Here is a 14,949-nt window from a genome sequence, read left to right as displayed (position 1 = left end):
AACCCTCCTCTCCCCTCCTAACCGTTACGTACTTTCCCAACGTCCCCTAATACCACCTCAAAATCATGATCACCAATCATAATGCATAACCATATCTGTTATTGTAAAACTCGCAATCGACATGCCTGAGTTGCTGATACACTATGAGAGAATGTAAAGACCCAATAAAAGGGTATTTTCATTCATAATCAAATCTCTCAAATTCCAATATGTGTGTTTAGATTTTTCTCATTTACACTATGAAAAATCAATGGTTAATTCACACAGGTAGATAGATAAACGTAAACACACGAATCATGGGTAATTCTTCGGATTGGAGATTGTCTAATATCTTCAAATCTCATACAGCGTAAGCGTAAAACTTAATGTTGTTGTTTATATAAGAATAACAAACTTTTCGCGCCAAAAATTTCTAACTTAACTTCCAGTTAGAATATAGTCATAACTCAATAATATCCAATAAATACAAATTGTGGGAGGTTTAAAACAGGCTGAAAAAGGCTGAAAAAGCTCAATTCACTCAGAGAATCGCCACTGAGACAAGAGCTCTTTTAAGTTGCATAAAAGAAAAAATAATATAGCAAGTTTGAGTTAGTATGCAATTTGTATTTGATAGCTTCGAACGTATTTCCAATCATTGGCAGTGATTTGAATTGTGTTAGGGGAACAAAAAAAAAATTTATTTTTATATTTTTTATTGTTTTTAAAAATAAAATAATCAAGGTATCACCGAAATTAATTGATATTTATCATCATAACATACATTTACAAAAATATAAGTGCAAAGTGCAGTGGTCAAAATTAATTGACATAATTAAATAAGAAAACGTGCCAATGTTTGAAACGTAGAATCAGCATAAAATCTTAAAGAATAGAATTTTCAAGATTATTAATTGTGACGTTTTAAAAAAAAAGCATATCAACCTGTTCTCCTAACAAATCTACAAATTCAAAATCAAAGCTAGTGCTACATAAAATAATATCCAAATCAGACGTAAATATTTGACTGTCAGCATGTTAGTTAATGATGAGAAAGATATCGAGCAGCTTAATGAGTTCAATGAGAAATATAAGACCATTGAAGAAATTTTAAAACGTTATTTTAGCGATAACGATTTACGTGTTTTAAAAATGAAATGTATCTCTGGCTCCAAAGACGGTGACAACTACATGTCAGTGGTTAAGCGAATTATTGTCGAATATGAAGCTGGCGGTAAATTATGTAAGTTAATTGTTGCAACATTTTTTTAAGTGAACTAAAAACCTTGAGTATAAATAAATTGTGAACCTCATAGATAAGTGAAATGCCTAAAATTTCTAATCAAATACACAAAAAAAAAAGAAATATTAAACTAGAGCAGAAATCTTACGAAACTTCTTGATACTGATAAATAAATAACGTATTACGCATTGCGAGGCATTGAAAATGAAAGCAATAAAAAATTATTAATTTAGATTAGAAATCGGGTCAATATCATTGTCACTTACGATGCATCCTAAATTTCAAGTGATAGAAGTAATAATAATTGTTCAAATGAAAGAAACTACTATAATATGTGTACGTTAATGAAAATACTATGCACTTGAATAGTGTTCGTCACGCATTCTGTATTATTTAATAAATTTCTCGTCATCGATTTTAATTGAAAATTGCATAATTGCAATTGACGAGAGATAGTTATTGTGAGTTAATGTTATTTAAATGTCCTCGACTCTGAGAAGATAGGAAAGATATTTTTTGAGACACGGTACACATTGAATGTAGAACATTAATCGCGCACACCAAAAAATTAAAAATGCTCTAAATTTTGATGAACTAAAATGAAATACTTGCATTAGTCTAAAATACTAAAAGTTTGGCTTGAAATTTTAAATTTTTGACTTTGAGCTTTGATTGCAATAATTTTAAATTTTTCCAAAAAAAATAACCAGAGATTGAAGTCAACCAAAAAATAATCAGAGATTTAAGTTAAAATTTGCATGAAATATTTTTCTTCCAGCACTTGTGAAGTATAACTTTTTATACAAATTTGAATCGGTTTTTAGCAAATTCTAAGTCATTCAATTTGGCTTCGACCTTTGCTAATAATCTATTTTTGGCGATTTGTAACATATCTGGATGTAGTCTAAGGAACATAGTTTGTAAAGCATTGAGATAGAACGATAAAGATTTTTGGATTTAGGGCTTGACATTTGACCCATCAAATTTAATTTTAAAAGTACGGCAATAATGTCTTTGACCGTCATTCTTTCCCTTTTTGGGATTTTTTTTGACTTGGAATAGAATTAAATTCTTTAGTAATAAATTCAAAAACTTCCGAAAGGTTCTTTTTATGTAAGAAAATCTAAACTTATGAAATTCACTGGCTTAGCCAGAATAAGGGAAGGAAGTGAAAAATCGCCCAACTTCTGATGCATATAAAATTCTTAAAAATCATAAGATTACTCAAGTAGAATTTTTTCTGACTCAGTTCCTTTTAAAATGAATAGGAATGCATTCCAATATTCTTCACGAACAACAGATCCATAAAAATTGAATTTGCATTTGCTATGATTAATAAAAATATTTTAAGTCATAAAAAATTAATTCAAAATATTGAATTAAAATGCTTGCAAAAAATTCAACCCCTTCTGGCGAGCGTGCAGAATGAGAAAATATTCTCATATTAATATTCAAATCGCTAATTGATGAATCCTCATTAGTATTGAAATATTTTCTTAAGAACCATAGCATCTACATTTAAAGAATGTTGAATAAAAAACTAAGATAATATTGTTTACGTTGAGACATTTGTAGACACTAGAAGCACCTGTCTTAATTATAATATCTTTTTGGTGAATGACCGAAATTATATTTTTAAGTTTTGAAGGATATTCTGCGTCACAACAATATTAAACTAATGATACTACAACAAAGTATCAATTCGTATTTCTCAGTGAGTAGCTTGTTTTTCTCTTTCTATATTTTGCCGCTCATTGAATGTTAAGTTCGTGTGTGACTTTTTTTTTTGTACCATTGGTTAAGTATAAGTTGACGAACCTTTAAGCATCTAAAATATTCAAATTCTTTTTTATGGATCTGTTTTTTCTCGTATCTTCCTTTCTTAATAAGATCGTAAAGATTAAAGCGTCCTTTGCAAATTTATGCATCTTTTATCGCTTAAAATTGTAAATTAACCACATTTTTATTACTTTATAAGTGTTTGATATAAAGCACACGAGAAGTCTTTTGATCTAACTTAATGATCAGAATGCCACACATGCCTTGGTGATATTTACTTTTTCTTATATCGATTATGATGTTAAGAAAGGGTTTATGGAGATTAATTGCAGATATTTATCATATTTAGTGAGGTCACTGGAAGTAAACAAGACATCAAATTTGATAATCAGAAGGATCTGAATTTGAACAGCAATCCTTATGTCATTTTACAGAATATCGATTATTCTGGGAACTCGGAAATGATGTTTCATGCATTTATTAATATATATATTTAAACAAAATTCTCAAGAATATTCTGAACGTTATGAAGATGTTCTGCGGAAATTATAATGACATGAGAAAGCCATTATGTTAATGGAATGATATTTTGTGCATTTGGATTTTTGAAAAACAAGATTTTTATTTCGTGAGACATTTGCTAACAAAATAGCTCTGAATTCTTGTAGGCTTTATTGTTAAAGGAAGAATATTTTGTTAGCTACCTTAAGAATCATCTTAAAACCAATATTGTCAATCAGAAAATTGGTCTAAGCTAAGCATTATAAATCTATATTTCTATTGATGTTTCACCATAGCTCGAAATCTATTCCTATCTATTCTATTGTATACGAAATCTCCAAAACTTTAACTAAAGGTAATTTAGTGATAACACCAAAGAACTTATTATGAAACTAAACTTCAGGACAATATTAAATATTTAAATTTTAGTTGTTAATATCAGTATCAAGTTCTAAATTTTGAAATTGTGGTAAATGTAGTTTAATTAAAACGATTTCCTTACGGATTTATAATTTCATTATAATGTTTATTCTTCGGAGTTCAAAAACAAACTGAGTTTTTATATGAAAAAGGGTTTTCAACTATGTGCAATATATATAATTCAAATCTCAAATGAGCGTTATATCCGTAATAATTATCACTATAAAAAGAGAAATATTTGGGGTAGGTTTGCGAATATTTTGAGCATATTGAAAGATATTTCGGCATCAAGGAGTCGTGTTTAATAAACTAACACCCTAATTTTCAATCAAACAAAATTAATAAAACTCTTTTGTTAATTCTAGTTCAATCTCTAAGCTTAATCGTAAAGAGACACATTAAGGACAAATCACGGCGAGAGCTTTTTCGGTGCGACGCAGCATTCAAGAATGAAATAATTGCATACTGTCACGTGGTTCCAGTATTAAAAAGATTTTCAAACAATAATCTTCCGCTACCCAATCACTATTTTGCTGGATGTGACAAAGAAGGAGAAATTATTGCAATGGATGATCTTGCAAAGGAAGGACTTAGGATGGTCAACAGACTGGATGGACTTGATTTTGAACATTCATCAATCGTTATGAAAGTAAGTATCGTCAACTAAGGTTACAATCACAAAAAAAGTCTCTAACTCAATATACTACACAGGAACTTGCAAACTTTCATGGACTTTCATTGGCCATGAAAATCATTGAACCAAAAACGTTTTCAACTGCTGTTCAATATATAGCAGAAATAGTATTTATTGAGGATGCAGCTGAATTTTATAGTCAACAATTGGATTATTCGTTGAATCAAGCCATAACAAGTTTGTCACAAGAATCAAATGGTGAATTTGATTCAACAATTAAGATATTGAAGAAACTTAAAGGACCAAAATTATTCAACATAATGAGAAATCACGTGACGAATAGTGAGGATAAATGGAATGTGATAGTTCATGGCGACCTTTGGACTAACAATATCATGTTTCATTATGGAAAAAATGGAAGGGTTAATTATGCCAAGTTTGTGGACTTGCAGACACTTCGATACAGTAATTTAGTATGTGATATTTTGATGGTAATTTTTTCAAGTACAAAATATAAAATGAGACAGCAATACTTTGATGAATTGATTGACATTTATCGTAATTCATTGATTGATACATTGCGTGAGCATTTGAAAGGAAGTTATTCATGTGAGTTGGCTGAACTTGAGGAAATGTATACAACTGAAAGTATAAAGCAGGAAATTGCAAGACGATCACTTTTTGGACTGGGGATGTCATTGTGGGTTCTTCCGGCGATAACATTTGTTGCAAATGTTAAGGATATAGACTCTCTATTAAATTCTTTAAATGATTCAGATAAGCATGACGAAATCATGGCAAGTATGAAAAGTCATGAATATCACATACGAGTACGAGACATAATGAGCGAGTTCAAGCAGCGTGGGTATTTAAATAATTTATTTATAGATGTGTAAAATGCTGACCATTTTCAAAGTTGTGGACACAAGGAATTAATTATTAATAATCTCAATTTAGATTATCAGAAGTGTCCATCCACATATAGCAATTTTCAAAAAATGTTAATCTTGCCAAAGACAAGCTTTAAAAAAAATTAACCAACATTCCATCACATTCCAAAAAAGCTTTTTTTTTATTTTCGAGAACTTTTGTGTTCATCTTTTACGTATTGAAAGCTTAGAAAGTATTTTTAATAATTTTAAGGACCTTTATCCATAGCATGTACATAGTCTTTTAGACCATTGAGATTGTCTTTGGAATGACATAATCATTTTATTTAAAATTAAAAAATTTTCAATCTCGTTGGCATTACTTGATTGATTTCTAGTTTTTATACTGCCAATGCATTTACGTTATATTCATTGTATTAAGTATTATGTATGTATGGCAATAGTTTAGTGAATGGATGGCTCAAATATATATATTCTATGTCTATTATTCTTTTACTATAGAAGATTATAAAAAAAGTGTAAATTCTATTGTGAATGGAAAGACAAAGCAAATATCTGACCTGCTCAATAAAAATAGTATGAACCTTTGTGGAAAAATGAATGTCATTTTATTATTCATTAAAGGAGGCATATAACAACAAAAAGTAATAGTATTAAAAAGCATTTTTACTTCTTTTCACCACCAAATCCGAGGAATCCTTTTACAAAGCCTGTCAAACCAGATGTAGCCTTTTTGCTTGCAGCTGTTTCAACCTTATCTTCCAATGATGGGAATTCAACAAAGTTAAGGGCCAAATCAAAGAACAAAGGTTTGCAAGGAATCGCTTCCATTTCAGGGGTAATTTTATAGACATTAGGATTTCTAGAATTCAGTGTTGTGTCTTCCTTATATTGATCTAATCGTTCAAAGAGTGGCTTAGTTGATTTCTGACTCTTTCCATATAAAACAGACTCTTCCTGATTATCTGTTTCCAAGACACTGTACGCAAGGGCAGAGAATTTAGATCCTTCAATTTTCTTTGATAGATCTTTCAAATCCTTATCCAAATTAAACTCTTTAATCTTTTGTTTGATTGCATCATTTGCGTATTTTAAGGAACGCTCATACATGGAAACAGCTTCTTTCCATCTCTTTAAATTAACCAAAGTAAGTGCAATATAATAACATCTGAATGCCTTGAAACCTAATGATAAAGTTTCAATTTCTGTCTGATATTCCTTATCATTTTCCATGCCATTTAACTGTTGCAATTCTGTTATATTTTGTAAAATAATTTCATATAATCGAGATATATCTTGTGAACGAACTTTCTTGGAATTTTCAGAGGTTTTTTCCTCTTCCATGTTCTGTTTAGCTTGTCCGACCAGATAAAGATTACGTTCGAGTGTCAATTTTAGACGAATGTACGAGAGGTAAGCTAATAAAAATTGAACGCTAGACAACTGACCTTCTTGTGTAATGCGCAATTTTGGATCCTGTTTGATCTCATCTTTTAGTGCCGAAATGGCATCCTTGCAATCCAGCAAAACGTTTTCAACAATATCAATCTTAGCTTGAAAATCTTTTCCTTTTTCAACCGACTTGTTCAAATCTTGAATGCTCAATAAGAACAAACGAACCTTAGCTGGCCGTACTGTAACTTTTCGTCCGCGCCATTCAGTGCTTTGGAATGCATCAGTTTGTTCAGTTTTCGTTTGTGCAACCAAAGTGTCAAGATCCGTCAACATTCCTTTACCACGCATTTCTAGCAAATCATTCATGTTGATATTTTCACCAATATTATAAGCACAATAACGCAAGCTTGGAGCAATTTCATCAATTCTATTCTTATACAAGATTTGTTCATCTTCTGGCAATGCTTGAACCAAATTGTCATAGACAACTTGAGCTTTCTTTAAATTTTCAGCAGCTTCTTTCCATCGACCCATTTCAAAATAGTACGATCCATGAATGAATGCATTATATGCTTCTGCTTCTAATTTTGTTCGAGCATCACAAAATTCCGTATTAACCAATGTCTGTAATTGCATTGAATAGACACAAGCTTTCTTCAACTTGGAAACTAAATGGAACTTCTTTCTTGGCTCACTATTTGCCTCTTGTCGCAACTAGAAAGTTTAAACGTGTCACATAAAAGTTCTATGGATTAAATTCGTGATTATTACCTGCATAGCATAAGCCCAAGCTCTTTCCGATAAGATTAATGGAATATGGACATACTTCTCATTAGTTGCTTTTCCTTCTAAATGAGTTACATTAACATCCCGTTTCTTGAAATGTCTTTTATCACCTTGAGGAAGGTTTAATGTTTTTCGCAATCTCTTAACTCGTCTAGTGCAATAACCACGATATCGCTGAAAATCACCGTGTCTCAAACCTGTAAATTACACGATACTTTAGTAAAATTCTTAATGATGTCAATGTTTACATCCTTACCATGTTGTTGTTGAAGTTCTTTAATCATCCTCAGAACTGTAAGTGAAAATTAGAAAATTTTTGTAAATAAGAATTAATATTTAGAAAGATTTATTAACTTACTTTCAACTGTATAGATCTTTGGACCTTCAGCGTTCGTCGTGTCCACATTCTCCTTATCCAAGTTACTTCCTTGGTTCTCCATAGTTTTAATTATATTCTTTTAAAAAACTTTAATTACAAATTCACTGAGAAAATCCGTCGTGTTGGATCAGTGTTTCTCAAACAATGTCACACGACACATTCATGTTTCTCATGAAAATGTTGACAACACACAAAAGATGCACAACATCAGATTTTGTGATCTAATTTTCACTAAAAAAGTTATGCAAAAATTCATGAATTATATTATACTTGTTGCAATTTCTTCAAGTGCCGCGAACCTAAATGGTTGAGAATCACTGTATTGGAAGATTTACCCTGAATTTACGTTATAAGCCACTACTCGTTACTAAGCCACTGGCTTAGTAAAGAAATTTGACTCTGGAAAAATTTTGTATCCGTTAATAAGCCACTACCAAAAAGTCATTAATTAAACTACATAAAATAAATTTTCCGATTTTAAATGACATATTCCATTATGAACAATCTATAGGGACTAGAAGAAATTAATAATTTTTAAGATTTCCATGAAAATTTTCGTTTTTTCTTCATTTGTTTACATTTTTTACTAAGCCATTACTCGTTATCAAGCCTTTTTTTGCGATTTTGAAAACTTTTTTCTTCCGATAAGCCACTGGCTTATAACGTAAATTCAGGGTATGTAAATTATGTTCATTGTTGAAGTGTCTAACTTCCAATATTAGAAGATATAATAGGTTAAATTAGATTTAAAGTTAATTAGTACTAAACTAAAATGTACTTTAATTCATGACATACTTCGTGTTTGTTGTTATTTGATTTTCGAATTTTTTTCAACGGAAACTTTGTAAACTTTTTCATCCAAGTTGTCCTCCCCCTGAACTTTGTTTTTCTTGGAGTTTCAAAAGGTTGATTGAATTTTATTATTTTATTCAGATAGTTTCTATTAAGCATAGTTTACAAACATATTTAACAAGTTTATTAGACATTAATACATCATATAATCAAGTGAATATAATTAAAGAAGTGTGTTTAATATGTTTTTTGGATTGATGATGTGTTGATATTTTATGCTAGTAGTTTTTTGGTTATACATTCCGCACATATGCACTTTCACTTTAGTGTAAAATATTAAGAAAAAATTTTCCTTTCTAATTTCTTTTAATCAGGATGTCTCGAAATCGTGAACGAGAAGAGACAGACAAACAAACGCGTATCGCTATTGTAAATTCGGACAAGTGTAAGCCAAAGCGATGTCGACAAGAGTGTAAACGATCATGTCCTGTTGTTCGTATGGGAAAACTTTGTATTGAAGTTTCTCCAGAATCGAAAATCGCCTCATTGTCTGAGGAACTGTGTATTGGATGCGGTATTTGTGTGAAGGTATGAATTGTTTTGTTTGTTTTGAAGTGCCTGCTTAAAATAATATTATTTCTTACAGAAATGTCCATTCGAAGCCATTACTATCATCAATGTTCCAAGTAATCTTGACAAGCATACGACTCATCGTTACTCGAAGAATTCGTTCAAGCTTCATCGGTTGCCGGTTCCAAGACCTGGAGAAGTTTTGGGATTAGTTGGACAAAACGGAATTGGAAAATCAACTGCATTGAAAATTCTTGCTGGAAAATTAAAACCTAATCTTGGACGTTTTAATGATCCTCCAGATTGGACAGAAATTTTAACTTATTTCCGTGGAAATGAATTACAAAACTATTTCACCAAGATCTTGGAAGACGATTTGAGAGCTTTAATTAAGCCACAATATGTTGATCAAATTCCAAAATCTGTTAAAGGCACAATTCGTGTTTTGCTTGACAAGAAGGATGAACGAGATATTCAAGAATCTATTTGCAAACAACTTGATTTATTGCATATTAAGGATCGTGAAATCAGTGCATTGTCTGGAGGAGAATTGCAACGTTTTGCATGCGCTATGGTGTGCATTCAAAATGGAGACATTTTCATGTTTGACGAACCTAGTTCATATTTAGATGTCCGACAACGTTTAAATTGTGCTTTGGCTATTCGATCACTTATCCATCCAGACAAATTCATTATTGTCGTCGAGCACGATTTGTCAGTTCTTGATTACTTATCTGACTTTATTTGCTGTTTATATGGAGTTCCTGGCTGTTATGGAGTTGTTACTATGCCATTTTCTGTCCGTGAAGGAATCAACATTTTCTTGGACGGTTATATTCCAACTGAAAATATGCGTTTCCGTACAGAAGCATTGACATTCAAGGTATCAGAATCAGCATCTGAAGAGGAAATTAAGAGAACATGCCATTATGACTATCCAACAATGAAAAAATCTCTCGGATCTTTCACATTGACAGTTTGCGAAGGTCAATTCAGTGACTCTGAAATTTTGGTCTTACTCGGTGAAAACGGAACTGGAAAAACGACATTTATTCGTATGCTTGCTGGTAATTTAGAACCTGATGAAGGATCTGGCAAACTTCCTGTCCTCCACGTCTCTTACAAACCACAGAAAATTTCACCAAAACATCAAGGAACAGTCCGACAATTACTTCACGATAAAATCCGTGATGCATATATTCATCCACAATTTATTGCTGATGTAATGAAACCAATGAAAATTGAGGAAATTATTGATCAAGAAGTCCAAAACTTGTCTGGTGGTGAATTGCAACGTGTTGCATTAGTCTTATGCCTTGGAAAACCCGCTTCCGTTTATCTTGTTGACGAACCTTCTGCCTATTTAGATTCAGAACAACGTTTGGTAGCCGCTAAAGTGATCAAAAGGTATGTGTACATTGTTATATATTGTCCAGAGCTGGATTTAACATTAATTCCTATTTTGCAGATATATTTTACATTCGAAGAAAACTGGATTTGTGGTCGAGCACGATTTCATTATGGCTACATATTTAGCTGATCGTGTTATTGTTTTTGAGGGATCACCATCTGTAGACACAACAGCTCATACACCAGAAGCACTGCTTAATGGAATGAACAAGTTCCTTGAACTTTTAGGAATTACATTCCGTCGTGATCCAAACAATTTTAGACCGAGAATTAACAAGCATAAATCCGTTAAGGTATTATTTTACATTTTATTCTTGATTCTCAAGCTTTATAATTTAATACAAAAAATATTTTTAATTCGCAGGATGTTGAACAAAAACGCGCTGGTCAATACTTCTTCTTGGAAGATTAAGTTCAGATTGAATTTAGCAGAAATATTCAATAAACATTCAGTTACTTCATCAATAACAACAACAACAGAGAGGGATGTTTTGTAATCTTTTTTATCATCAATTTATATTATATTATAAATGGCTTGGAAATTTATCAATTGGAATTAATGTTATTCACGAAAGCAGTTAATAAAATGTGTATCGAATGAAGTAAAGAGAATATTTATTTTTATTTAATCCAAATCTAAATCATCTGCTTTTTGTTCGCTGCTGCCTGCTTCCGCATATGTTGGTTCTTCTTTAACTCCGCCTTCAGGTACCCAAAGACCACTGTCTACGCAACGCTTCATGTGATATTTGGCTTCTTCTTCTGGCATTTTCATGATGACTTGCTTCAACAATTCTGTGTCGCGCTTCTCAAAGCAATCTTGAAGTTCCTACAAAGGATTGTTGGACATAAGTAATGGATTCAGAATAAAATAAATTTACAGACATACCTTTGGCAAAGTCTCGAAAACTTCAGCAGGATCTAAACCACCTGGACCTAAACGTTCCTTTCTTTCTCTTTCTTCTTCCTCCTCTTGTTCCTTTAATGCCTGAGCGATTTTTTCCTTAGCTCTATTAATGATTCTTTGGATAAATGCATTACGTTCATCCTCAAATTGACGACGATATTCAATGTCAGCAGTTTGTATTCTCTCGAAGAACGGAGCAATACAAGCTCTTGGATCAATTTTTAATTGTTTTGAGAGTTCAAGCATATACTGCATACAGATACATTGATGAGCAACATGTTGCATCAATTCACGTTTCTCTTCCATTTCTAAATTAATGCACCAAATTACTAAATAGTTTGCAGTATCTTCGTGAACGAGTAAATTGTGCTGCGTTAAGAATTTTTTTGAGTCATCGAACTTTTGGAGCATTCCGTACTGTTTAATTAGACTTTCGTTTTCTTTAATAAACTTTTTCATGTGTGCTTCCTTTTCTTCATCTGTCATGTCCTCATAATTTTTCTCTTCTTCCTTTTTGTTGATGACAGTTTTTGAGAACTTTGGTTGCGAAAGAGTATCCACATTCCAAGGAGCTAATTCCTCTTTCTTTTTAAATTCCTTCTTCTTATTTTCTAGTTCCTTTAGATTTTTATCAATTACCTCGATTTCTTTCTTTAATTCGCTCATTGATGTATCAGATGCATTTTTCAACTTTTCTTGAATCATCTTCTTCTTTTGTTCAGCTTCCTTAAGCGACTCTTCCAGTGCCTTTTTCTCTTGTTCTAACTGTTCCATTCTTTCGATTCTTGCTTGATGTCTCCATCGAAACAAAGAAGGCGTATCGATATTTGGATGAGTTTCTATAAGAGGTTATTAATTAAATTAATGTCTTAACTAATGAAAGATACATCCAGACATCCTGGAAACAGCCTTTGGTCAAACAGGTTGTTTAACTGGATGTTTTACCGACAAAAATACATAAATTTATTGATATTTAATAATTACCATCTTCATCATCCGATACTTCAATATTTTTCCACTTTGAATAGTCAACCATATTTGTTTGATGTGTTTAAACTAATTAATAATGATGTTTCACTGTGATTTTAACGATTTACTGTAGAAAAGTTCTTTTCGAGAAATTTCAAGAAATTTATTTTAGAAAAATATTACGATGCATTTGAAATTCAAAAAACCGTTAATACTTTATGATCTAAAATATCGTTTTAATTTGTTAATTATGCAATTCCTAGTTGCTTAATAATCATATGAGTTAAAATCCAAGCATATAACATGAATAAATTAGAGAAAATTGATATTTTAAAACCGGGACATTCGAAAACAGTTTTCGAATAATTGAGCAGCACTGGATGTTTACAAAATTATACAAGCAGTTTTAAAATGAGTTTTAGGAGGCTTTTGAAGCTTCCAGTGATAGTAAATCGTTTATATAATAGAAATTACTACTCAAACAATGTAAAGCAGCTGTATTTTAGTAAAATCAACGACTATATCCATAAAATTAGCAAATCAGAAAATGAAGAGGAAAGCGGTAAAATTTTTAATAACCTTATGAATGACTACAACTTTGTATCAAATAGTATTGCTGAAATAGAGAAAGAGACAAGTCCATCAAATAAAATAGACGAGGAAATGATGACATTAATGAATGAGGAAAGAGTTAGACTTGAAAAAGAGAAGAGCGAAATAATAGACAAAATATTTGATGAAATTTACGAATATGAGCAGTCAAAAGATAGTGAGAGGATATCAGGAAACAGTGACTGTATATTTGAAATATCTGCTGGCGTAGGAGGTAAAGAGGCAATGCTCTTTGCCGACGAATTGTGTACAATGTACAATAATTATTTTAACTACAAAAACTGGGAACTTGAATCAGTTCATTCCGACAGCGATGGAATGTATTTAAGGCACTACAAGGCAACAGTAAAAGGTCATTTTGTATGGGATCATTTAAGATATGAAATTGGAGTTCATCGAGTTCAACGTATACCTAAAACGGAATCAAAAGGAAGGTGAGTCGACTACTTTATTCTAAACGTCTAAATCTATTTGATGTGCATGTAATAGCTGTCATGAATCACTTTACTTTACAGAATTCATACATCCACTGTAACATTAGCATGTATACCAATTACAAATAGACATTCAGTGGAAATAAGTGAGAAGGACCTTAAAATTGATACAAAGCGAGCGTCAGGTACGTAAATGGTAATATTGGCAGAATGTCGATAAGTTCATTAATTTATAAAACTTAATTAGGAGCGGGTGGACAGCATGTCAATACTACTGAAAGTGCAGTAAGAATTACACATTTACCAACATCAATTCAAGTCGAGTGTCAAGAAGATCGTTCACAGATTAAAAATCGTGAAATAGCAATGAGGAAGTTAAAAGAGATTTTAGTGGATAGACAAATTAAAGAGACTTTCGACAAGTACCTTAAAACAAGAAAAAGTCAAGTTGGTCAGGCAAATAGAAATGAAAAAATTCGTACATTTAATTTCAATCAGGATCGATTGACTGATCATCGTCTAAGTTCTCAGAATGAGTCAAAAGGTACGATATTTAACTTGGAAAGTTTCTTTCAAAATCCTGAACGTCTTGATGATTTCATAGAGATATTAAGGCAAGCGGATAGAGAACGTGAACTTTTGTCCATTCTCGAGAAACTATGAGTGAAAGAATGATGTGTTTTTTTTAGTTCCAATCAATAAAAGTTCAATGTCATGTAATTTTCTTATCTTTTGGTATTTCTAACCAACACAAACTTAATAATTTCCTTGACTCAACTCACTTACAACTTCCATAAAAGGAATAAAAATCACAAAATTAATCGTTTCGAATCTGCATAGGTAGTATTCAAGAAAAATTATTCATAATCCTTGAGAAGTGACTTAATATTGAAATGTTGAAAAAAAAAAGAATTTGTCGCTTTAATGTACAGTGTACAGTGTGCTGTACACATTTCATTTCTGCTATGTCCCTTTACATTTCATGAAATTATTTGTTTTTATTTTGTACATGCTTACTGACTTGCAAGTTAACAAAAATTTTTAAAATATTCATTGGAAGAGGCTCCACTCAACTCTTCGATGTATTTATTTCTTTTTCTTTAGCTGTTTTTTTTTTCTCTCAATGCAGCGCGATACTTTCCATGTATAGAAATTTTTTCAAGGCCGATTAGTTTAGTATAGATGAAGTATTAAGTGCAACAACACATGCTGGTTACAAATCAATTTTTATATTAAAAATTGTGCATTA

The 14,949-nt window shown here is 31.5% G+C and overlaps 5 protein-coding genes across 5 annotated transcripts; 3 read left to right on the top strand and 2 right to left on the bottom strand.

The window, feature by feature from the left end:
• The first annotated feature begins 609 nt into the window (after positions 1-609).
• On the top strand, positions 610-6,047 carry LOC139092594 (uncharacterized). The gene is made up of 3 exons (XM_070643067.1): positions 610-1,222; positions 4,288-4,571; positions 4,634-6,047. Exons 1-3 carry the CDS (start codon positions 1,015-1,017, stop codon positions 5,450-5,452), a joined length of 1,311 nt encoding a protein of 436 aa, XP_070499168.1. The 5' UTR covers positions 610-1,014; the 3' UTR covers positions 5,453-6,047.
• Srp68 (signal recognition particle 68) lies at positions 6,032-8,171 on the bottom strand. The gene is made up of 4 exons (XM_070643055.1): positions 7,986-8,171; positions 7,884-7,919; positions 7,613-7,824; positions 6,032-7,555 (listed from the first exon to the last, which is right to left on the bottom strand). The coding sequence occupies exons 1-4, from the start codon at positions 8,065-8,067 to the stop codon at positions 6,113-6,115; spliced, it is 1,773 nt and encodes a 590-aa protein (XP_070499156.1). The 5' UTR covers positions 8,068-8,171; the 3' UTR covers positions 6,032-6,112.
• Positions 8,172-8,871: 700 nt separating this feature from the next.
• pix (ATP-binding cassette sub-family E member 1 pix) lies at positions 8,872-11,390 on the top strand. The gene is made up of 5 exons (XM_070642545.1): positions 8,872-8,911; positions 9,173-9,386; positions 9,445-10,775; positions 10,837-11,071; positions 11,143-11,390. The coding sequence occupies exons 2-5, from the start codon at positions 9,174-9,176 to the stop codon at positions 11,188-11,190; spliced, it is 1,827 nt and encodes a 608-aa protein (XP_070498646.1). The 5' UTR covers positions 8,872-8,911; position 9,173; the 3' UTR covers positions 11,191-11,390.
• On the bottom strand, positions 11,067-12,842 carry Cdc37 (cell division cycle protein 37). The gene is made up of 3 exons (XM_070642554.1): positions 12,670-12,842; positions 11,668-12,524; positions 11,067-11,607 (listed from the first exon to the last, which is right to left on the bottom strand). Exons 1-3 carry the CDS (start codon positions 12,719-12,721, stop codon positions 11,404-11,406), a joined length of 1,113 nt encoding a protein of 370 aa, XP_070498655.1. The 5' UTR covers positions 12,722-12,842; the 3' UTR covers positions 11,067-11,403.
• A 186-nt stretch (positions 12,843-13,028) lies between these two features.
• Positions 13,029-14,420, top strand: mRF1 (mitochondrial translation release factor 1). The gene is made up of 3 exons (XM_070641946.1): positions 13,029-13,700; positions 13,782-13,885; positions 13,948-14,420. The coding sequence occupies exons 1-3, from the start codon at positions 13,066-13,068 to the stop codon at positions 14,361-14,363; spliced, it is 1,155 nt and encodes a 384-aa protein (XP_070498047.1). The 5' UTR covers positions 13,029-13,065; the 3' UTR covers positions 14,364-14,420.
• Positions 14,421-14,949: the final 529 nt, after the last annotated feature.

The sequence above is a fragment of the Chironomus tepperi genome, unplaced genomic scaffold, assembly GCF_022539635.2.
Source record: "Chironomus tepperi strain 1889 unplaced genomic scaffold, CSIRO-AGI_Ctep_v1 contig_16, whole genome shotgun sequence".
NCBI lineage: Eukaryota > Metazoa > Arthropoda > Insecta > Diptera > Chironomidae > Chironomus > Chironomus tepperi.
This window is presented reverse-complemented; position numbering and strand designations above follow the sequence as displayed.